This window comes from Cetorhinus maximus, chromosome 3, assembly GCF_964194155.1.
Source record: "Cetorhinus maximus chromosome 3, sCetMax3.hap1.1, whole genome shotgun sequence".
Lineage (NCBI taxonomy): Eukaryota > Metazoa > Chordata > Chondrichthyes > Lamniformes > Cetorhinidae > Cetorhinus > Cetorhinus maximus.
Window position 1 is genome coordinate 67,374,536 of NC_135881.1, and position 25,248 is coordinate 67,399,783.

The 25,248-nt window shown below is 45.5% G+C and overlaps 1 protein-coding gene across 1 annotated transcript in view; it reads right to left on the minus strand.

Moving 5' to 3' along the window:
• Positions 1 to 25,248, minus strand: part of dnah5l (dynein, axonemal, heavy chain 5 like) — a 465,990-nt gene that overhangs the window by 187,983 nt on the left and 252,759 nt on the right. The window contains exons 53-57 of the mRNA XM_078535621.1: positions 23,118 to 23,324; positions 17,592 to 17,834; positions 16,734 to 16,888; positions 6,288 to 6,952; positions 1,482 to 1,762 (exon numbers count right to left, since the gene is read on the minus strand). Of these exons, the coding sequence (XP_078391747.1) occupies positions 1,482 to 1,762; positions 6,288 to 6,952; positions 16,734 to 16,888; positions 17,592 to 17,834; positions 23,118 to 23,324 (1,551 nt within the window). The remainder of the gene's footprint in view (positions 1 to 1,481; positions 1,763 to 6,287; positions 6,953 to 16,733; positions 16,889 to 17,591; positions 17,835 to 23,117; positions 23,325 to 25,248) is intronic.

Sequence of the window (25,248 nt, forward strand, 5' to 3'; positions counted from 1 at the left end):
ACATTTGGGAATGGAGTTTGGAGCAGTGAGCAAAAACAATGGCTACCCTATTCCCAATATTTAATTGCCTGAACCTGCAAATAATAATTATAAATATGACTAGACCAATGAAACTTTTGGAAATTAGAAAGCATTAGAAAGTAATTAGAAAATAATTCTGAAATTATTCTACTCCTACTCTCCAATATACTTTGTGCGTTCTCCTTACATTTCAATGCTGTCAATTTTACGTGTTTTTATAAATAAATAACCCAAAATACAAGCAGAAGATTGCAGTTACACTAAAATTCTGGCATTGATCTATGAACTCTGGATACCAAGTAATTTGATTCATTAAGTCCATATTGCTATTGAATTCCTCCTCCCACCCCAAACACACACATTGGCCAGGATTTTACAGCCCCGCCGCGGTTTGTCTCCCCTGGCGGATGCGGCAAGCCATTTAAATCTGCATTCAGTTCAGCAGGATGGTAATATCCCGCCGGGTGGGAGGGGCTGTAAAATCCTGGCCATTGTAACAGGTTCCCAACATAAGCAATGAGTGGTGTGCTAAGATAACTCCGTTAATAGTAGCCTGATAAATATCTGGTGACAGGAAAAGGGACAGTAAGAACCATTACTGCCTTTGTTCATCCCAGAGACAAAAGTGCCAAAATCAACAGCATTATCTTATAGTGGCTATTGAAATAGGGCAACTTAGAATGGACGATTAGAAACCAACTCATGGTCTAACACCTGTCTAGTAAGTAGCCATTTAAATTCTTCATCTTTCCTGCTCAGAAGTGGTAAATCTTATGGGTTTGTTAGGGGGAAATTAAATATATTAAAAGAAAACACAGTAAGAATTTGCTGATCACACTTAAATCTCCAGGCAGACATTGATGCTAAACTTATTAACAGTTGAGGAAAACCAGATGGACATTGCACAGCCTTGAGAGCCAGGCTGGAGATAAAGTATGACATAAATTAGATTAAGTGTGCTCCTCTCTCAGACAAGGGAAGGGACAAAATGGTTTTAGCTTAGATAAGGGAAGATGAACAATGGACAAAGAGGAGGCTTTGATGAAACACAAACAGTCTTGAGTTGTAAGAACCAAGGTCCTTGTGTACGTGTTTTAACTTTGATTGGATAATATAATTATGTATACATCCTTTAGAATAATTGGTTAGCAAAATCACATGTTTATGTACTCAGTAGGATAGAGATAGTATGGAGCCGTGTGTCGGTTACCAATTGGATGTATTCAAATGTACTCAAATGTGTTACGATAAGAAAAGGTACAGAAGTAGTGAAATGTAATCAAGCTGGGAGCCGGGTCTTCATTCTTAGGAATGATTGTGGCTCCCTTGCATATGCTTGAATAAAACCAGTTAAAAGGAAGCCTGAGTCTCGTTTGGTCATTGCGAGATTGGAGAGTGTAACATCTCCTCTTCAGGTTAAATGTACAAAATGCATTTATATACATTGTTAGCATACAGACCTGTAAAGCTGCTTCAGCCTCTTCCAAAGCAGGCTTAGCTGCTTTCAGTTTTGTTTCGGCAACAGCTTTGTCGGCCGCAATCTCATCTACGATGATCTGAGCTTTGTCTTTCACTTTTTGAACCTGCGTTTTAACAATTTCAGCAGCCTGGGCCTTTAAAGTCACTTCCTCCAGAACTTCATTTGCTTTGTTTGAAGCGATTGCCAAGTCTTTTTCCTTAATCACAAGTTCTTTGGACAGTTCATTTACTGACACCTCGGCTTCCATTAGCTTTGCCAGACCTAGAAGTGGGATAAAAATTCAACAGGAAACAAGAGCAGTTCTCCTCAAATAAAATGACAAACTAAGTCAGAACATTAAAAGTCATATTTCTTTAAGAGTTATATTGACATGGTACATTTTAAAGGCCAGGATTTTATGGCCCCTCCCGCCCGGCAGGATATTACAGTCCCACTGAACTGAATGCAGATTTAAATGGCTCACCGCATCTGCTGGGGGAGACACGCCATGGCAGGGCCGTAAAATCCTGGCCAAGGTGTTAGGGAGCAGTATAATGGGTTCCTTGGGTAAATACCACCATGCAGTTACTGCATTCTATTCTTTTTAAATAGCTAGCTGTATGCTAGGTAATGTACAGAACCAAGAGTCTGCTTGAATTGTACCTGTGATATAGGGTCCTATATTTGGACTTACATACACAGATTGGGATGGATGTTTCCCCCCCGCACTACCCCACCCCACCAGCCAGTTTGAAGATGGGGAGGCTCATAAAATCCAGTGGGCAGCCTGCAAATGTATATGCCACAAAATTTTGATTCATTTTACATTGCACTCATATCAGCTTGGCCCAGTTGATAGCGTTCTCATTGTGGGTCAGAATAAAGTGGCTTCAAACCCCATTCTGGGAAATGATAACATAATCTAGGCTGAACCTTCAGTGGAGCATCGAGGGGGCAATGAGAGTTGTCATCCTGTGGCTAAGACAGTCAACTGAAGCCCAGTCTGACTGTACCTGTGGTTTAAATAGGATGGTTTTGATCTTTCAATATTAAGTGAAAGAAAAGTTTTTGCTGATCCAAGGCTAAATCCCAGATTTCTGTTCCCAAGGCAGGTGCGCCAGAGTTGGGAAATTTTTTGGCTCACTGCACCCACCTTGGGAAAATATGCCCCAAATTGTGGGATTTTCTTTCCGGGGGTCGGGAAGTGGTGTGCTGGAGTTGGGTCCACCCCCTCCTTCCCCCCGGAAACAGTTCAGAGGCGGGCACAAAGGCTGCGAGTGCCAAGGTGAGCTGGTTAAAATGTTGCCTTGGCTTTCTGGGACTTCATCCCACTTGTTTTATTCCATATTAGCTCTAGCTCTGACCCCCTCACACCCTGCCACCCCCCCCGCCCCACCGACTCCTGATGCCCCATCCATACCAACTCATGCCAACCCATGCCTCCTTCCTACCTCCAATGGCCCCTCATACCTTTCATGCCAATCCATACCCCCCACTCATCTCCATGGCTTCTTATAGCCCCCATGCCAACTCAGTGCCAGCTCATGTCAATCCATGCCCTCCGCCCACTACCCTTTGCCCTTACACCCCTCCACACTAATTCATCCAGTATCCACTATGTGCAGACCTCAGGAGCCATGCTGAAATGAAATAAAATAAAGCTCTAAGTATCTATTACAGATGTCACTACATACAAAAACATTCTCAATAATAAAAGTCCATTCAATACATTGAAATTCCCTCAAGTACTTAATCCCTTATTAAAACAAACATTTGTATTCATAAGTGCAGATCAAAGCCAGTTAAACTCTTCATAACTTTTTGGCGCTGTCAATCAAGCTGTGACTTAAAAGCCCCCACGATGATAATGACAGGCTGTGGAAGCAGGTAAGCAGTAATAATGTTATAGTTTTAGCCCTTAGGGTTAAATAAACAAACAGTTGGCCAAAGTTAGCTTAGGGACTATAAAGAGCCATGGGGATTGGCATGGATTGGCATGAAAGGTGTGAAGGACCATTGTAGGTGGATGGGAGGCATGGGTTGGCATGAGTTGGTATGGATGGGGCATGGGGGGAGAGTGGGGGTTCACGGGGTGTGAGGGGTGAGGGCTAGAGCTAATATTAAATAAAACAAGTGGGGCAAAACCCCAGGAAACCAAGGTGGGCTTTGTAACCATCCCGCCTTGGCACTTGCGACCCCTGTACCCACCTCCAAACTGTTTCTGGCTGCAGTGGACCTGACTCCTGCCCCCCACCCCTGGAACGAAAATCCCACAATTTGGGGCACATTTTCGGGAGATGGGTGCGATGAGCTGGAAAATTTCCCTGCTCTGCGCACTTGACTTGGGAACAAGAATCTGGGCTTTATCCAGCAAACTGCCACAGGAACTGTAAGCACCATTTGTTCAACTCTGAGACACAGGCATACTGTTTTATTCCCAAGCTTTAACGGTCAACGGATTTAAATTATTTTGCAACTTGACAGTTCTACAGATGTTATCCACCCTTTACGAGCATTTATGTCTACTCTAAAAAAAATTGTATGCCCACACTGCGGGATAACACCTTTGCCCCAGTCAAAATGGGGTGTATATGAACTCAGCACTGAGTTCAAATGGCCCTGCTGAGTTTGGGTTTCCTGCATATGTGAGTTATGTCCCAATCCCATTCCCCGCCTGGCGAAAATAGGAAGTGGGGGTGGGGCCTCCTGATCTAGGGTCCCCACACCATTTTGGATAAGGCACGGAGTCTCCATGACTCCATGAAAATCTCGGTCTAGGTGTTGGGCAAGCAGCATGGTTGCATTTGTGGGCTCAAGGTTGATGGTTGGTGTAGCTAGCATACAAATAGAAGTTGGCTTCACTCTGCATGGTGTTACTCCAAATCATGATCATGATCCCTTGTTTCCTGCCCAGAAATGGTTGACTTTCATTCCCAATATTTCCATTTTAATGTTCTTTAATTCAGGAGATGAGGTAACTAGAAGACAATGAACTTATGCATAAAGGAAGGGAAAAATGGGGAAGAATTCACCCCAGACTGCTCCTACAGATCTGTAGTGGTCTGCTTGGAGCAACCTTAGCTAAGGCATGGAGAGTAGATCAATAGCCCACCCAGCACCCCCATACACACCCTCCCATGCTCCATTTTTCCCTAGGCAGAGGCAAAGGACAGCATTCAAAGACAAGATGAACTGCAAGAGATGGTAAAAATACATAAGGCCAAGGAATTGTTTCCTGATACGAATTATCCTTTCTAATTAGCGTAATATACTGAATGGTGACAGTTGGCATTTTGTGTGTACGTGAGCACATCTCTGAATTTAAATTTGTTCTGCAGAGACACCAATGGTGATTCTCCTTACAAAAGAGGGTTAATATCAGGCATATCCTAGGAGTAAGATTTTCATTTGTGAGCCATAAACCTGAGGCATCACTACAGGCTAAGTACAAAAATATTAATAAAAGTGCTAATCTGTATATCACAAAGTATGCAAGAAACAACCGCGTGGAATTGATGCACTTTTTTTTCTACTTTTCTTCTTCTTTTGTCCATCTCTCTCTTCCTTTCCTCTCTTTATCATTCTACATGCCATCCAGCTCTTCTAGCTGTAAAATATTTTTCCTCTTACAATTACCATGCTGTGGTATACTATTAAAACTAGAACTCGAAAATGTTAATGGGAGGCTTTTACTACTCTATTAAACACTGGAATAACCTCATATCCAAACTTCTTTTGGTTTTTCTTATTGTTTAGTGCAAGCGCACCATGGTTCATGTGGGCATGAGATCACAGAACTGAGACTGAAATTGTGATATGATGTATGTCTCCTGATGAATGTAAGAAAGTTGGTGACTTGCTTTACAGAACAAAGGTTACTTATTGGCAATCATCAGTGAGCAGTTCAGTCACCATGATAACAATAAAGATACTGCCCAGTGTTCTGAACCAGCTCAAATCCTATATTCACTAGGCTTGATTCAAAATCTGATTTGTTCCCCCATTAGTATTTTCTCAAAATTCAATTAAAGTAACATCCTTCTAATAACCTGCAACTCTTTCGAGTACAATCATAGTTCTTGGTTTCCGGGAGTGGGACATGAACCCACAACCCTCTGATTCAAAGGCGAGGGTGCTATGAACTGAGCCACAGCTGACACCTCCCTAATAACCTGCAAAAAAAATTATTTCGAGTTATCAACAGTCACAGATTGCAACTCTTTCGAGTACAATCACAGTTCTTGGTTTCCGGGAGTGGGACATGAACCCACAACCCTCTGATTCAAAGGCGAGGGTGCTATGAACTGAGCCACAGCTGACACCTCCCTAATAACCTGTAAGGTGAACATAAATTATGAGGCAGCAAATATAATCATTGGTGAACCTTATTGGCCCCAACAAACCGATTCCACAGTTGGTCATCCCTTGTTGCGTTTATTTCTATTGTTTACAATGATTGATTGATATAACCTTCAGGTGAATGCCTCTTCTGAATGTCATCCAACTGCATGAGGTTGTTAGCAGTCACCTTTGCATTTATTTAATAGGGAAGACTGGTACACACAATGTTAGACATTTTCTTTTACCTGCAGAACAAATTAACTGGTTTTCTTAATATGCCCTGCAGTTTAATTAATGACTGAATTATTGAAACACTTCAGGCTCCCCTTATTAATTTTCTGAATCAATAAAAGAAAACACAAGTAAGTAACTAAACTGCAGCACACAGATAAATGCAGAATTGACTATTTGTAGATAATTACAGAACATGAGCAGTGGCACACTAATTAAATAGATAAGTCTGTACCTGTCTTCATTCTGTTAGACAGCATTTCCACGTAAGCAAACTTCTCTCCATAGATAGTTTTGTAGCCTCCAATAAAAGATAAGTAAGACTTGGGAGTCACATAGGTCTGACGCCTAAATCGTTCGAAGTATTCAACACATTTCTCTGCCACAGTATCTTGAAATGTTCCCATAGTGTTCACAACACTCTGCTTAACTTGTGGTGTGCACTCTATTCTATATGAAGCTAGGAAATGTTGAGCGACTGCAACAAGAGCATCTTTGGGCCAACGTTGAAACCAGTCCATGGTGCAACCAGAGATTAGACCAGGAAATTTCAATGCACGAGTCCGGAATTTCTCTCCAACAGGAGAAAAACAAAGAATTACATGCAGATTACTGCGTACTCGTGAAAGGAAGTAATCATAGAGATTTTCAACAGTTGGTGGCCGTCTTGGATACTCTTTTTTCATTACTGGAATTAAGTCTTGGGTAATTTCATCAATTTCATCTCGAGCAAAGAGGTTTGAGACCTCACCTGAGGCTAGAACGTTGTTCATGTATTCCAAGAAGGACTCATCCTTTATTTCGTTGTCTGTAAATATGAATGCCACACCCATTCCTTTTTGTCCAGCTGTGCGGTACAGGATCTTCAGATCATCCATAAGATTACCTGTATTGTAAGTTCTAAAACAGAAATATGACATTTAAATTGTACAAGCTATACACAGAAATGATAGTGCCTTTACTATAAGGAATGTCCCAAGGCACTTCACTAATAGCCATATCGAAAACAGACACCAAAACAAAGAGAGGTCACAAGTGTTGACTGAATGTTAGAGAATATTTTGTAAAAAGGAGGTTAACAGAGGAAACTGCAGACAGCAAGGTGCAGACAGCTGAAGGCTCCAGAAATTTATTCTGCATTTATGTTTACATAAATTTATATAACCAAAGATGGAGGAATATAAAGAGAGAATATTTTGGAGGTCAGAAGTTTAGAGAAAGTAAATAAATGAGGGAGATGATGGCGTAGTGGTAGTGTCATTGGAGTAATAATCCCGAGATCTAGGGTAAATGCTTTAGGGATCCCAGTTCAAATCCCACCATGGCAGATGGTGGAATTTGGCTTCAATAAAAATCAGGAATTAAATGTCTAAAGATAACCATAAAGCCATTGTTGTAAAAACCCATCTGGTTCACTAATGCACTTTAGGGAAGCAAATCTGCTTTACTTTCCTGGTCTGGCCTACATGTGACCCATAGCAGAGTGGTTGACTCTTAAATGCCCTCTAGGGTAATAAATGCTGGCCTTTTTTTATTCATTTATGGGATGTGAGCATCACTGGCTAGGCCAGCATTTTATTGCCCATCCCTAATTGCCCTTGCTCAGAGAGCACTTAAGAGTCAACCTCATTGCTGTATGTCTGGGGTCACATGTGGGCCAGACCAGGTAAGGACAGCAGATTTCCTTCCGTAAAGGACATTAGTGAACCAGGTGGGTTTTTACAACAATCGACAATGGTTTTATGGTCATCATTAGACTTATAATTCCAGGTTTTTATTGAATTCACATTCCACCATCTGCCATGGTGGGATTCGAACCCGGGTCCCCAGAGCCTGGCTAGCAATGCCCACATCCAATGAACAAATAAAAAAAACAGTGGAAACAGCTGTAAAATTCAAGGCTTGCCACAGTGAGTTAGGGCAACTGGGAGTCTATCTTTTGGCCTTAGACCAAATGGATGTAAATACCCATAGTAGCAGAATGAGTTTACAAGTATATACACAATCTGGTCTGTAAATGTTGGATGATGCGTTAAGTGGTTTGTTTTATGGAGACTACCAGCTCCTGACTAATATTGTGGATGAAATTTCCTGCTCCCATCAACAGCGGGTTTCATGGCGGGCAGGAGCAGAAAATTCGGAGAGAGGCCAAAAGTCAGAAACCAGCCAGCAGGAAAACAAGTCTGAATTTTCCCCTCACCACTTTCATGATGGGCTGCGTGCAGGTCGTATTTCCCGCTGACCCTTGATGGGAACCCCATCTGCATGCACTAGCATGTCATGAATACTCATTAAAAACGCAACTCGCCAGAATCACGTTCCCCCTCCTAATTACGTGCCACAACTGTGGGCAATTAGACCGGTCTCATTCACGAGCGTACATAAGTGGTGTACAGCAGTCCACCCTCACTTCACTTGTCGCTTCGAGGTGAGTGCAACATTCAGAGCCTAACTGCAACAGCGCTGCTCCGAGTCCTCAGCGATGCTAGTATAAGCACACACTGGCGGGGGTTTATGCTTAGGCCACTCACTGTAGGTGCCACAGGTGTTGAGCTGGGCTGCTCACAGTGGGTGCCTTGGGTGTTGAGCTGAACTGCTCACAGTGGGTGCTGGGTTAGTCCGGGATGACAGCATTGTGTGCTATGGGCCTCAGGCAGGGCTGCACTCTAAAACAGAGACCAGCATGCAACTGGGGTTGGAGGAGAAACAGATGACTGAGACAAGAGGGTGAAGTGAACATGATGGGGTTAGAGAGGGAGGGGCAGAGAAAAAGACTAAGACACAAGGGTGAAGGGGATATGGTGGTGTTTAAGGGGTGGGGGGGGGCACGATGGCAGGCAGAGGGAAGATTGGGGGTGGGAAAGCTGAAACCTGACATGGAACTATGGAACACAGACACAGAAAGGGGGGTGGGCGGGTGGTATTCCGATTGCATGAATGCGAGGGGATGTACACAGATCAGCTATGATCTTATTGAATGGCAGAACAGGCTCGAGGGGCCAAATGGTCTACTCCTGTTCCTATTTCTTATGTTTCTTATGACTCTAGAGTAGGAAGTTGTGTCATGAGGCGGGGTTAGTTTGGCACGCGAGGGAAGGGTTGCACAGAGAGTCATGGAGGGGAAACGGTCTTGAGGCCAGTCCTGAAGGAACCGGAGAGCTGAGTGAAAGACAGTCATAGTCCCTGGGCTGGGGAAAAGAGATCTGGTTGAGAGATTAAAGGCAGTTTCCATGGACCACTTAGTCGGGGTGAGAGATTAAGGCAGGCCTGGGGCTTTGCAGGTCATGCTACAGGGCTATGAATGGTATGCACATCGTCTTCCCACTCTAGGTGGGGCAAGGCCTGTCTGCTCAATGGAGATCAGGCAAAGCTTGGTGTGCAGGACGTGGTCATAGTTTCACACTCAGAAGTGATGGGGGTGTCTGGCTCGATACTGAGCTGCAGATGAGATGGTCACGATCAGGGGAGGCATCAGTAGCCTGTAAATAGGGAAAACGTAATACAGTCAGAGGATACTCAAAGCTCCCTTGGGGGGTGGGGTTGAGGGGTCGCCTCTGCATGTGACCATGCACACAGCCTCAAGATGGGGAGGGGCGAGGTCCACATGGGGTATGTGGGCATCAACAGTGATAGGTTCAGGGGGAGAGCAGGAACGTCCATCACAATGACAATGGGATCCAGGGATACTGAGGGAGGCTGGAGCGTTAACAGAAAGGAATATGAGAAGGGAGAATTGCTGCTGGATATCTGCAAGATGATCAATGAAAGCCTCTAAGGCGCTCTCTCCAACAGGCATGGCTAATGAGCCAAAGGGCATCCAGTCATTCCAAAAGTGCAGGTTAGGCATAATCAGTATACCAGATCAGACATAGTAGGGATGCCTTTGGTCAGGCTGAACACATCAGGCATGCGCTGAAGCCTCTTCCAACCTCTCACGGATTGAGATGTCAAGTATCTTGGTCACCTAGATCTGTGAGGTAGCGCCTCAGCTGGAATGCTGGATCAGGGAAAGGCGAGTAGTGCAGACGCAGCTCTAGGGCATGACAGTGGCTTTCTGATGAGAGATTGACGATCATTGCCCACCTTTCATCAATCTGTTGGATCTATCTGTCCACAGGGAGAAGGAGCCTGCACTCAATGCTGCTTTCTTGATGGCAGTGGTCCGATTGAGGAGGGGAAGAATGGCTCGGTGCCACCTAGCATTGCTTCAAGAAGAGACCAAGCCTGAGGTCCGTTGTCCAGGGGAGCCCCAGCAACACCCATTGGATGGGGAGATCAGGCCCATCCCACGGAGGCGACTCACACAACCAAGGCCAGAATTTTCCGTCTTTGTGTCGGGTGTCAGGGCAGGTGAGGGGTGGGGGGGGGGGCAGAAGGCCAAAAATCCGTTTTGTGCCGTCGTGAAACCAGTTTGTAATTGTTGCAATTGCTCCGCCCATCAATGGCAGGCTGCGTTTCCTGCTGCCGAACTTCAGGAATGTCATTTAAACACATCTGCATATCATTATAAGCCATTATTGCCAGAATCATCCCACCATGCTGGAAACTCCAGGCACGTCGGCATGTTCACAACTGTACATAAGCAACATGCACTTGGTGAGCTGCACTTCACTCAGGACTTCGAGGTTCATTTCTTATCTTGCTTTGGGCAGCACTCATGGGCATCAGTGCCAGGCGTCGCAGGCAGCACCATATCACTTTTAGGGGGGCTCACGGGCAGGTCTCTACCTACCAGCCAAGCCATAAAGTGGGTGCTATTTTTCAATGGCTGCAGGGCTAGAGCTTGCTTGGGGAAGGGAGAGAAGTGGCCTCAGGCAAGGGAAGAGGCTGCAGGGTGAGGGCTGTATTGAGGAAGTAGGGTGTCCCAGGGTGTGTGGGGCCGCATGTTGATCTGTGCAAGTGGCCTCAAGATGGCTAGGGCTGAGGGACAGTCTCCAGAGGAGATGAGGCCAGATGGAGATGTGAGGGTGTGTGTGAGAGAGAGACTGGTGATGTCCCCTGAGCTGGCAGTGAGTGAGATGCCAGTGAATGTGTGATGGCCTTGTGAGTGTGAGTTTACAGTGATGAGATGGTTACCTTACCCTGGCAGCACAGATGAAATCATTTATCCATTTTATGCACTGGATGGCCAACCTCTTGGGAGCAGCATTGGCACTGACCACCTTGCCAACACCTCCCAAGCCAGAGTGGTGAGGCTGATGGGCCTCCTGCAGCCAGAGCAGGGGTAGAGGACATCGCGGTGGGCCTCCATGGTGTCTAGAAGCATCCCAGGGATGCATCACTGAATCAGGGGCCTGTACTCTTCTTGGTTTTTGGGGCCACGTCTTCACCGGTGCCTTCCTGGGCTATAAGCATTGAGAAGTGTGCACACAACTTACATTTAAATATGGTGCCCTGCATGAGAAAGCAGCAAGGTAACGGCATGGTGGGCAAATCGGAGACCGCCCGTCAGCGAGACGGTGTGTTTCCTGTGGTTGCATAACTAATGAGGCAGGAATGGGATGATATGGTGCAAAAAGCCACCATTGCGGCCAGCAGGTAAAATGTACTTTTCCCGCCCGCTACCGCACTTAGATCAAATCTGAGACAATTCCGCCTCAAGGGTCTAACAAAGACGCCTTTCCTATCTGTAGATGAGTGAGAGATAATGCCACACAGGTCTATGCTTGTCAAGAGATGTGGTGGTTCATACTTGCCACACTCTGTGGGAGGAGCTAACACTGCATGGGCTGGGAGGACATCCACTGCCAGTGCCCATGAAGATCACCGCCACACTCAATTTTTTTGCCAGCGAGTCATTCCAGGGATCCACAGGGGACCTATGTGGTATCTCTCAGTCCTCAACACATAAATGTATCAAGGAGGTGACGGATACCCTCCACAGTAAGGCTCATTATTATGTGAAGTTCATACTGGATGAAGCTGGCCAGTCTGCCAGATTCCTGGGCTTTGCGGTTATCTCAGGCTTTCCTAGATTACAGAGTGCAGTAACTTCCCTGGATTATAGGCGTGATCGACTGCACACATGTGGCTTTGACAGCTCCATGGCAGCAGCCAGTGATGTTCATTAACAGGAAAGGGTTCCACTCCCTAAACGTTCAGCTGGTGTGGGTTCATCAGAAGCACATCATGCACGTTTGTGCCAGGTACCTTGGGAGCTCCCATGAATCCTACATCCTGAGTCACTCCCAGGTGCCTCCGATATTTGAAGGGCCGCAGCGCTTACAGGGCTGGCTGCTTGGTGATAAGGGTACACGCTGAAAAGATGGCTGCTCAAAGTATCTCGAAGGAGAGATACAACACCATGCATAGCTTGACAAGATCCATCATGGAGCAGGCCATCAGGATCCTAAAGATGTGCTTCCAATGCTTGAACTGCTCAGGTGTAACTCTGTAGTACTCTTCATGGAGGGTATCTGGCATAATAATGGTGTGTTGTGCCCTGAAAAACCTGGCACTTCAAAAGGGAGATGACCTGCCACAGGGAGACATGGAGGAGGTTGAGGACTTCTCAGACGATGAAGACCTGGAAGGGCAGGAAGTTGAGCAGGAAGATGATGGTGAGCTTCCATGAGAGGATGCCATTGAAGAGGCTCAATGCGGAATCCGTGTCCGTGACACACTCATAGCCACACAGTTCCGGAAAGAGCAAAGTGCTGACAAGGGGACCCGAGCACATTTCTCCTGTTCATTAGTGGCATGCCAGTGATCCGAATGCCTTCACAACCACTCATATCAAGAGCAAGGTCAGCATTCAGCCTTGGGCCTCCAACCCTCAGGTTTAACCGGGCCCTAATCTTTGAAAGGTCAGCAGCTAAAGCTGCAGTTAGCCGCTCTGGGAAGTGAAAGGCAGCACGCCAGTGCCAACCCTGCGTCAAGTGGACTTCATGCAATTGTGACCTCCTGAATGGGACACTTCCTGTGGCCACAGAGACATGCACATGACTGGAGAGACCGTCATGGCTGCAGGTCTTGTGCATTGGCACTAACAATGAAGACAGCTATGTGAAGATGAGTCACCATTACTGGTGACCCTTCAAGGCAATTCAGCGCACAGAACTCCATGGTAGCTTGTAAGGAATAAAAGTTCATAACGGAAATTACAGTCACTTTCAATAAAGAGCTTGACGTATCTCCCTGACATTACACATTGGGGGAGTAAGGTATATGAGTCGAGACATCACATGAATATGAGGCTCACAAAAGGAGATGATCATGGAGTGGGAGCTTAGGTCAACCTCACAATAAGAGGGCAAATAGATGCATGTGAATGATGCATTCAAATGACGAGACCGTTGTCAGGAACAGCGTGATATATACAGTGAGTGAACGCTCATGAGCTAGAAGTGATATCAACGTTTCTTAATCTTTCTAACCCTACCGTTAGGTCTTGGTGCATCACTGACATGTGCTGCAGAGTTGGAGGAAGCCTGCTGAATGTTACGTCTTGCTGTCTTTGATGACTTTGGAGGGCGTCGTCTAAAGGACCGAGACCTGGAGATCCCCGCCCTATTTTGGGTATCTTGCTATGGGGCAGGTGCACCCTCCTCGGACTGTGCAGCTGGAGGTGAGGGATCACAGGCAGAGAGGTTTGGGATCGGCTGGACAAGCTTGGAGTCACGAGTGGATGGCCCCAGGTGTCCAGCTGCTGTTTTCCTCCCTTTGGGTGCCCAAAGGCCCCTGTCTGACTGTTTGTGGAGAAGGAGCATCTGGAGTGAGGTTGAGGTGCCCAGCCCCCCTCTCGCCAAGCCACTGATGGATCCCACCAATGTCTATAGCGATGGAGAACAAGTCTGAGCGCAAATCTGGCAACATCTGCTGGACCAAGGTCTCCAAAGCAGCCACCATCCTTCCCATGGAGACCTTGAGGCACTTGCATGTCGGAGCCAAAACGTCAGACAGAACACAGATGGACTCCTTCATCCTTCACTCCAGTCTGATGACTGCCTCTCGCAACTCTGCCTGATGTTTCACCATCTGTCATTACATCTCCAGCATGTTTGCGACAGCCATTTAAAGAGGCTCATCACTTTACTCAGACTCAGTGGGTGCCTGTTCTCCAGAAATCCTCTGAGTGCCATAGACCTGGGCTGTCACTGCCTCCGACTGCTGCAGACACGTTTCAGTGAAATATTCCCCAGAATGTGACCCCAAGCCTAATCTAGATCTATGACCCACCAGGATGTTGTCCTTGTGATGGTGGAGGCTGAAGGTGAACACAATTAAGAGTCTTCTTCAAATGGATCCTCAGCATCCTCCTCTGAGGTGGCCTGGGGGCCTATGTTATCTCTGCTGGTTTATCTGGACCTGCTGCTGTCTGTAAGACAGAGAAGATAGATTTAGTTCATATGCTGGTAGAAGACAACATTGCATGTCACTCATTGTGAATGTCAGGATGTGGTCAACTCATGGGGGGCTCATGCACACTGGTTTCGATCTCGCCTTCACCACAGGAGGAATCTCTGCCCTCCCCTGCCAACTCAGCGACATCCTCCTCGAATTTGGAGAGCTCCTGGATGTTGGCCATCCCTCTGCCAGTCTGGGATCTCTCCCTCTTGTTGTAGGCAAGCTTGGCCTGCATAAAGCAAAAGGATGGGATGTGATGAGAAGGGATGGAGCAGAGGTTTGGAATGTGTGCCTCCTGTGCGTGCTGCGCCCTCCAGTAAGGGCTGAAGATGGAGTTTGTGCAGGTTGATAGATGAGATGCTGGTCAATAGGCTTTCAATGCTGATATCTCCCCTGCTAATATTACGTGAGATCCCTGAGCTGTCTGACACTTTGAATGCACAATGCCATGATGAGAGTGTGAGTTTGGAGTGAGCTGAAGGTTGACTTACCCAGTCAGAGCAGATAAAATCATTCATCCTCTTCCTACACTGGATGGCATTTCTCTGGCGGTTGCCTACAGAGCTGACCTCCTTCACGACCGCTACCCAGGCCGGTGAGGCGAGGTTGGTGGACCTCCTGAATCCATCCCTGGGGAAAAGAACCTCCCGGTTCTGGCAGACACCTCGAATTATAGCCTCCAGTGAGTCATGGCTAAACCTTGTCGCACTCTGCTTGTTCCTTGGACTCATCTCTGGAACTTCCGCCCACACAGCTGGGCTGCAGACAGTAATGTGTGTTCAGGTGGCGATTAATATGGCACCAGGAACTTTGACCCCATGAGGTGATGGCGGTCAGGTGAACCAGTGCCTGCCCTGCCACGTCATTCAGTGAACAGTTTATCTAAGCATAATTAATGAGGTTTCAAGCAGAAGATTGGGCTTGAGAGCCTGACCCGCCGTTCAGTGAGAAACTTGCCACTAATCCCAAACGCCATGCACTTCAGGCAGAATTTTTCTGACGACGAGCTGTGGGCAGAGCCCGCTCACCGACGCGGGATGATGTCGGGGGGAACGTCATCCCGCCCCATTTAAATATTCAGGAAGCAAAATCAGCTGTCCACCCGCCGACCTGTCAATGGCCATGCGCGAAAGAGCACACTCTGGCAGTTGGGGAATCCCCCCACCCCCGCCTGCACAGGAAGCGCTTCCCGCCAGGCGTCATGCTGGGCGGGCCTTAATTGGCCCACCCACTTAAAATGGCAGCGGAGCCCATTTCGGCAGCGGCGATCGGCTGCCAGCCCGCTGCCGAGCCGGTGGGGCCCACTCGTCCATCAAGGGCAAAATTCTGCCCTTAGTCTCTGGAATGGAAAATTCCACACTATTTTATATAACAGATGTGATGCATTAAAGTAAGATGTAATAATGGCTCAAAAACAGAAAATGCTGAAAAAACTCAGCAGGTCTAACCGTATCAGCAGAGAGAAAGACAGAGTTAACGTTTCGAGTCCATATGACTTCTTCAGAGCTAAAGAGAAGTAAAAAGTGATGATATTTATACTGTTTAAGGGGGGTGGGGAAGGTGAAGCTGGATAGAAGGCCAGCAAACGTGTAGGCAAAGGAGAGATTGACAAAGGTGTCATGAACAAAAGGACAAAGGGGTGTTAATGATAGTGGTACTGGCTAAAGGAGGTGCTGATGGTGGCATTAAGGTCAGAAAGCAGAATGTGGTAATAGCAGGACAAGGGTAAGCACTCTGGAAAGAACAACATGAATAAGTGACAGATGGCCCTTGTGGGGGTGGGGTGGGGGGGAGGGGGACAGTGGTGGGAAAAAAGATCGAAAATAGGAGTTTTTCCAGCATTTTCTGTTCCTGTTTCAGATTTCCAGCATCCGCAGTATTTTCCTTTTACGTAAGTAGTGGCTGCTTATTTAGGATCCTAAACATTTTTATTTAGATTTCTTCTGTAATTATCAGTTGTATTTATTGTCCTGGCTGCCCTGATTATCTTGTTCATTTTCAATGCAGGATGACGTGGCCTGAGCATTAATAAATCTCAGTAGTTGGTTGAAATTCAACATTGCTTTATCACTTTCTCTATTTTAAATTATACTAACCTAACTTCAAAAGAAATACAACACATCCTCCAGCGTTTACGTGCCAGATTGTATACATCCTTGCAAAACCGTTCTGCAACTACAGGTATTTACATCCATTATCTGGTATTGAGGCCAAAAGATATTAATGGCCAGGATAGAATCTGTTCCTGCATCCACTCTGCCACAAATTAAGTAATAAAAGGAGATAATGTTACAAAGGTAGTGGATTAATAAAAAGCACAGCAAAAGACTTTTACCTTGTGAGTATAATTTGAAAGCTTTGATACCCTGCAATATATGAAGCCAGTCTAGTAAGGCTCTGTTTTCCAGATCCACCAACTCCTACCAGCAAAGCATTTCCTTGTGGAGTCCGAATGACGCGGGATATCTTCACCAAATGTATCATTGCATCCTTTTAACAACAAAGAATTACATTTGCAAACTAGAATAAAATAAATTTACTGTGCATTGTTTAAATTGAAAATAATGAGTCACATCCAAAACACTAATCCAGTACCTGGTAACAACATAATATTGCCAGTTTTTATTTGGCAAGTAATACAATTTTACAGTAAGTTATAGGATGATACAAAAAAAAAGGCATAAATACTCGCAACACAAAGAAAAAGTGTAAATCCTATAAATTTTAATGTGCTGAAAAAAAAGCAGCTGGCCCATCTGTATCTGAAAAGAGCAATGCCAGATTAACATATCTATTCTAAGGCTTTCATCATGAAGCTCATTTGTATAATACCCCATTTAGCTCCAACTCCACCAACTCCTCTATGAATATGGTTTTAAGCTTCACCAGCAGCCCAACAGTGGAGCTGGTAGTTTAGTTTAAAAGGAAGATCAAGGGCAAAAGAGTATGAAATCCTCATGTTCATCACAGAAGCAGCAGGGTTGCTTATCCGATATCAGTTTAACAACGGTTATGTCTAGGACATTCAGGGATTGAAACTTAATGGAAACGTATTTGTTTTATCAGTGATTGCAAAGATATAAATACTTCCAAGCAAAGAATAGTACTGTTATTGATTCTTAGTCTCTAGGTCTTGATTATATCAGGCATCATGAATTTGCATTACTAGAGGAAATGCAATTTAAGCCTGTACCTTGAAAAACACCAGATCCATCTTTGCACCTCTGATGGCTTCATTGTACTGCTCCATATATATTTGAAGGCGTTCGGCCAACTGATCAAATGATGGAATTGGTTCATAAATTTTAGGAGCTTCCAATTCCATATCATCTGGCTCATCTCCTGTGGGCTCTGGAGCATCACGTAAGAAATCAACAAAGAATGCTTCTTGCTGAATATTTGCTAAAATAGCATCACCGTGATCCTCTAAAGTGGCCTATATGGGAACAGGATATATTAGTAATTTGATTTCAAAAATGGGTGAGAAATTAAAATTGCACCCAGAAGAAGCTTTGTGCATGAGTCCTAACTGGTCTGTGGTCTGAACCAAATTTGAATTTGAGCCTCACTCAACAGGTTGTGGTCAAAAGAAGAAAGCCTCCTTTAGCTCACTGGCTGGAGGCATTGACATGCTTCTACACTTACCCAGCAATATGATGGGTTTCTACTTTCTTACCTTTATGCCACTATCAGCACTTTTTTTTAAGCACTAACCACTACCATTAACAATCCCTTTGTCCTTTAGTTCATGACAACTTTGTCAATCCCTCCTTTGTCCCCACCGCTGGCCTTCTATCCAGGTCCACCTGCCCCACCCCCCCTTAAACAGTATAAATTTCATCACATTTCCACTTCTTTTCAGCCCTGAAGAAGGGTCAAACGGATTTGAAACGTTAACTTTGTTTTTCTCTGTCTGCAGATGCTGTTAGACCTGCTGAGCTTTTCCAGCATTTTCTGTTTTTGTTGTTGAATATGATGGAAGGGATAGGAGGCAACCTGTGGTATGGGTGGGTGTTGGGTGGTTGGGGGGGTGTGGCAGGGGGTTAGTATTTGGCTGGTATGGGTAGGGGCTACATACTCAAATGCGGCAGCAATGGGCCAGACAATTTTTGTTAGTCCTGGGACCACAAATGTAAAGACTGAAAAATTCCTATGCTACTTTCTGAGTGACTTTAAGTGGACTCTTTAGGATTGCTGTAGGCTGCTCAATGCTGGTACAAATAGTCAGAGCATACGCTGTACAAGCTCTGCCCATTTGTACCTGAATTTTGCATCTAGGGACCATTAACTGGCATAGGACTCTGATTTACAAATGTAAGGCGATTATATAAAATGGGAGCAAGTGTGGCATTTCACACCATAAAATTCAAGGATCTTTTGCTGACGTTACATCGAGGTAGTGATGAGTTGAATTTCTTCCCCATGAGTTATGTTTGTTTTGATTGTGTCATAGGGCAGAATTTTGAGTTCGGTGGCGGGCCCGGGATCAGCCGGGAAACAGGCCGCCCGCCGCCTGCAATCAACCTGCGACCGCGATTTCACGCTGATGGGCCAATTAAGGCCTGCCTAGCATGAAACGCGGCTCCCCAATAGTTGGGAAGAGCCGAGTGAGGGCAGGGGCCTGTTGGCCACTGGGTCCAATGGCGACCTGGTGGCCGGTTTTAAAACGGTACAGGCAGCCCCTGGAAGGCACTCGGCTCCCCATTTTTCGGTTGTGCCTCGCAGATTTCCTGGAGAAGGTGGCTGCCAGGAGGAACATCCTTGTCCCCAGAGATAGGAGGAGGAGACCACTGCAGCTCACAAAGAGTGCAGTGCGCAGAGGTGAGAGTTTCAGATTGTGCAACCATTCTAGTGTAGTGTCTTCATCGATGGGAGCCTCAAACCTGGAGTCCCCATTGATCATTAAAAGACGAGGGCACCATGATGCAGATCTCCATGTTCTCACCAGGGTGCCTGGCATGCACTATGACAGCGTGATGACTTCAACTAATGATATGTCCTTGTTTTCCTTTAGATTCGCCAGCACACACTCACTCTCTGGACCCCGAAGGGCCATCCCAGGTGCCAGAGGAGCACCGGGCTTCATTTGCACCTACATCACACCAGCTCTCTGAACCAGGTACCAGCACCTTGGTGGCCATTAGATCGGCAGCTAGAGCAACAGTGTACACTGGTGAGGGCACTTCACACTCGCTTGGGGTACAGGTGGAGGCAGAGAGTGCCCAGGGCGCTGGCAGTCAGAGGATTCCTGGAGACCAGGACAATGCTGGGTCGAAGGCTGATGATGAGCCTCTGGAGTCATCCATTATGTGGCAGATGCTGGATGTCCGGCGGGGTGTCGGAGGATCTGGCAGAGATCCATGAGGGTCTGAATGCTGGCCAACCACACTGCCTCCTCCATTGAGATAGTGGCAACTCTCAAGGAGAGACAACTCCAGGGACATCAGGGGTTCCTGGGGCTGCGCTTGGACCTGAAAGCCTTCACACAGTCAATGACCTCAGGTGGCCAGTGCCAGTGTGGGAGATGGGTGAGGTACCCAGTATCCCAGCTGGGTGCCCATCCATCAATGGCGAGCAGGGAGGTCAAGTGCGACCTCATGTTGACGCACAAGCTGTTTGTCATCTCTGCGGGCTTCTCTCAGGGCACTCTGGATGCTGGCAGCAACTCCTCTGCACCTCCGCCAGTGGCCATGGCATCTGATGAGGCTGTGATAACTAGGGAGATGCCAGCCATGGCACTGGCCGCTCCCTCCCATGCGGGGCCAATAGAGGCTCCACTGGCCAGAGGACGACCACCAAGGTCATCAAGGCCAACAAGACAGCAGAGTCAGCAGGCTGTCTCCAATGCCAGTGCCACCGAGGGGGGAGCACCTAGACGTAACACTCAGAAACATAAGTTAAAGGCACCATGAGCACAAGACAGTTCACAGATGATTTTCTGTTCATTTATGTTTAGTTTATACGTTTGGTGGTGTGGACATCAACATCAGTAATGGTAATGTCATTATGCAATCAATGTGACAATAACATTAAATTTGCTTTTGTTCTGATCGCCTGAGTATGCTTCACCTTTTTTTTCTGATGCAGGGTACGCCAGTATGTAATGCTGGACGTGAGTGCTGTATACTTTATTGCACAGGCACTGAGTGAACTTTGGTTTCAAATGAAAGGGTCTTTTCAGACATCCTGGATGGAGGCGGCAGCCCTAACATGAGATGGAACAAATCTTTGGCAGCCTAGCTGAAGCAGCATTGGATCAAGGCGTCCCTTATGTCCCTGCCTCCCTGAAGGTTACAGAGGTCTGCCTCCATGCCCTCAGTGTTCTCCTCACCGTGCTCCTCTTCTGACTCACCACTGGATTTATCATCTGTGGCCTGTGGAGCTGCGTCAAGATCCTCTTCCTCCAGTGGGTCCCCCCTTGCCAGTGCCAGATTGTGGAGAGCGCAGCATGCAACCGCCATCAGTGACACCCACTCTGGCGGGTATTGTAGTGCTCCCCTTGAGCAGTGCAGGCATTGGAAGCACATCTTCAGAAGACCTATGGTCCTCTCTAATACTGCCCTTGTGGAGGCATGTCTCCTATTGTAACGCTGCTTGGCCTCTGTTCTTGGGTCACGAAGAGGCATCATAAGCCACCTTTTCAACAGATAGCCCTTGTCACCAGCAGCCATCCATCAGGCTGGAGCACTGAACAGCCTCGGCACCTGGGAGTGTCTCAGGGTGAAAGCACCATGGGAGCTGCCATGGTACCTTGCACAGACTTGCAGAATCTGCATCCTATGGTCACACACTATCTGCAAGTTGAAGATGTGGAATTCCTTCCTGTTGACGAAGGCACCCAGCTAACGCGCTAGTGCCTTGATGGCCACATGTGTGCTGTCGATGGCACCCTGGACGCGGGAGAACCCAGCAATTGCTGAAAAGCCTCTGGCTCGCTCAGCCTGGCCTGGTAAAGAATAAAGGTCAGTACCCACCTGAACAGAGCTTCTGTCACCAGCTTGACGCAACTGTGGACAGCTGATTGGGAGACTCCACAAAGATCCTCCAATGACCCCTAGAAAGAGCCAGAGGCTTAGCAGTTGAGGGCCACTGTGACCTTCAGAGTCACTGGCATGGGGTGTTCACCCAGACAGCCAGAGGTGACCTCAGGCCCAATCAGCTGACAAATGGAGGTCACGGTCTCCCTGGAGAGGAGGCCTTTAGCATTGCACCTCGGGCATATTGAGGTAGCTGCATCACTGGCAGCAGGATAGTGGCACTTTCAGCGGCCCCTTCTGCCTTGGACTTCCTGCTGTGCCTGTGCCTGTGCCTCTCTTCCCACAGGTCCTTCCCCTGGAAGCTGCATTGGGACACCTGGCCTCCTCTCTCTTCTGCCCCTCTCTTCCTCCTCAGGGGAGGTGCCTCCAGTGGAGACCACAATCCCCATTACCAGGGTAATGGAAGGCTGTCTGATACCTGGAAGGATCCACATGGTCTGAATCCTCTGGGGGCCTTGGAGACACCAATAAGTCCTGAAATGAAGCCTGGACATACTAACAATGAAGCCCCGAACAGAGATGAAGCTGTCAAGTACCAATAAGCAACCAGCAGAAAACCATCTCCAAAACTACTCACTACTGACACTGGCAATGCTACGGACCCTTTTTATCCCACCCTTGTATGAGCTTTAGCAAATTGTCGGCTGCCCACCTGCCCATTTTGGCCATGCAGTGAGTGCGAAATTGCACGGGCAACGTAAAATTTAGCTAAATTGCCTTTTTAATGGCCTCCTGCCCGCCCGCTCAGCAAAAAATTCTGCCCACAAATGCTTTACAAAATCTTGAACATGGTTAGGAGACATCATTCTACCATTGCCATATTGTTAACATTTTGACTGCATTGTAGGAACATAGCACAGTAGTAACACTGGTTTAATACAGTTTTCTTTTCTGGTCCTTGTAAGCTTTTAAATATGGTTTTAATAACAATTCCCTACAAGTTATGAATTAGTGAGAAATAAAGCACTGAACAAAAAAAAAGGGGCTAGCATGATGTCAAGCAACAGATAAATGTTCTGCTAATCTGAAATGCTTGGAGAGACACAAATGACATCAAACCCAATTGTGCACTTAAGACAGCATAGTCATATTTTGGTGTAACGCCCAAAAATAAAGCAATACACCAAATTGCTTCACAGTGTGGTGCTGTAGCATACTCTCTGACCTCTTATCTTGACAAAAAAATTAAACAAAATATATAAATACTAATGTTCTTAGTATGAACATTACTTTGTGGCACATTTGTTGCAAAGATTTTCTTCAAATCATTGAAATGGTCACTAAACTTAAAATAAATTTACAAAAATAGGAAAATAAGAAACAGAAATAACTTTTAAAATGTAATTGTAGTATGTTATGATAGCAAAAATCCATTTTTAGCAACAAGTGATGTTTACATTTTATAACTGTAAACTCAGTAAAAACCTAAGCATTTCAGATTAGCAGGATGTTTAGTTCAGTTATTTTGGCTGAATCTTTCATATTGGATTAAGTTGAGCATTGTTGCTTAGACACACAATTTATATCCTTCAGTAATAAACGACTTATCTAAAATGCCACCTTTATCACAGAACACTTATACATCTCCTAATATTATAATGGAGGTCCACTGTGTGCAAGTGTTGTATCTATCTCTTCAAAAACCCTTTTGAAACAGATAGGGAGAAAAAATATTGCCTAACCTTTTTCACTGTACTCTCAAACCAGTCTTTGTCCCGCTGGTTGATAAATCTATCTGCAATAACACGAGTGCATTCATGTAGAAAGAGTGACACCAACACATCCGGAGACTGGCAAATTTCAGATGTAACAGTTAGGATTCCCTGCCAAATGCGACTAAGATCACGGAGGTTAAAAATATAATGGAATTTGGCTGGGGTGGGCAGCATCTGTAAAACAAAATTTAAAATAAAATTAAAAATGACAGAAAAATGAGAACGCACAATGAATACAGTGGACTCTCTAATATATTCCATCATTGAAGACCTGCTAGCTCACAAGTGGTAACATGTGCCCCTTCTGAGCATGCTTTTCCTCTGGCCATCACTGTCTTTTCCTCAGGATGCATATTCAATAGTTTCACTTTAATATTATACCTCCTCCTGAAGTTTTACATATTCCCTATCACTAATGACCACTGAAAGACTGAATGGATGAGGCACTGCAGAGAAGGACACTATGGAGTAATGTTCTGAATTTGCACCAGTGGCAGGAATTCTAGCCCACCGACAATACAAACTGGAAAATCACAAGCAGTTTGACTGCTACTTTCCAACATGACTTGGGGGTGGGTCAAGTTCCGTGCTGCCAACACAAGCTCAGAAAATCGGCCCTTAATACCATAAAATTGCGAAACTGTGTTCTCAGAAGAATCAGCATGGGAATCAGTGTACAATTCCAATTTTCCAGCTATGCTGACCTGTACATCTGATTCTCTAAACTGCATTCACCCTAAGTAAGTGTTATGCAGTGTAACAGTAATAATTCTGGGGGAGGGTTGGGTGCGGTCAAATAGCTGAAGGATTTTGAAATTCAGGCTCACAAGATATTAAAAGCAGCATCTCAAGTTGATAAGGCCAATTAAGATAAAAATAATGTAATACTATGTTATATGACAAGAGGTAGTTACTATAACGGTTGAGATGTACTAATGAATCTAAGTAAAATCTTAAAAGACCACAGCTGGAGTACTGTGTGTTATTTTAGGCTCCATACCAGAGGAACGGCGATGAATCAAGGATGGCAGTACAGCACAGATTCACAAGAGTGCTGCCTCATATGAGAAATACCAAATATAAATAAGGACTTGAAAAAATAATGCTTCCTTTGTTAGGACAGAAGGGATTAAAGAATGGTTTGGTAGAGGTGCTTAAAATTATAAAAGAATGCTAGTTAGAGGAAAAAAAAGGTGGCGGCTCTGCTTTGGGCGAAATCAGGAAATTAAGGCCTAAATCTGCTGGTTAGGTTACAGTTCAATATCCACAAAAATTCATTTGCATAATCACAAATGTAAAACTTTCCATGAACCAGGGTGATAGAATATAACTGTTTCTTCTTCTCCTATCCATTGAAATGTATCCTGCGATCCATTTAGTAGTCTGGAGCAGTTTTATTAATACTGATGAAAATGGGTTTATCAACAAAAATAAGCATTTTAATCAGAGTGTCCAGTCCATCACATGTAGGCAACCTGATTTCAAACCATTGAAAATGCCTTAATAAGGCATCCCAGTTCTACTAAAAGAGTTATAAATAATAATAAAATAAAAACACAAAATGCTGGAAAAACGGCACCATCTGTGAAGAGAGAAACGGAGTTAACGTTTCGAGTCTGTATGACTCTTCTAAAAGAGCTCTTACACCTGTTCTCACTATGCATGCTTGGCTGAGAACCAAGATTCATAAAAGGATTATCTCAGCAAGGGGTTCTGTTTTATTAGCTGGAGAGAATTGTTGATTCTGCTTGATTGATCTGTAAGTGGTTATAATAAGGTTCTTTCTATGATCTCTTTTGTCAATGTCTCAATGTTTATTTGCACAAGGTTAAGAGGTGTGAATGGTTTGAAGTTATTGGTCTGTCTGACTGACATTTATAGAGTTGTGGAACAGCAGTATTTTTTTCAAAAGAAGATTTGTGAATGTGTGTATTTTTTTCTGAGCAGTTCCACACATGCCATTGTTACTATGTGGCTCATTGGTTCTGTATGTAGTGTATACTGGGTGAATGAGCATGGGAAAGCTATGAGTTGGCATAAGTTGGCATGGAGGGTATGATGGTGGATGGGGGCATGAGTCTGCATGAATTGGCATGGG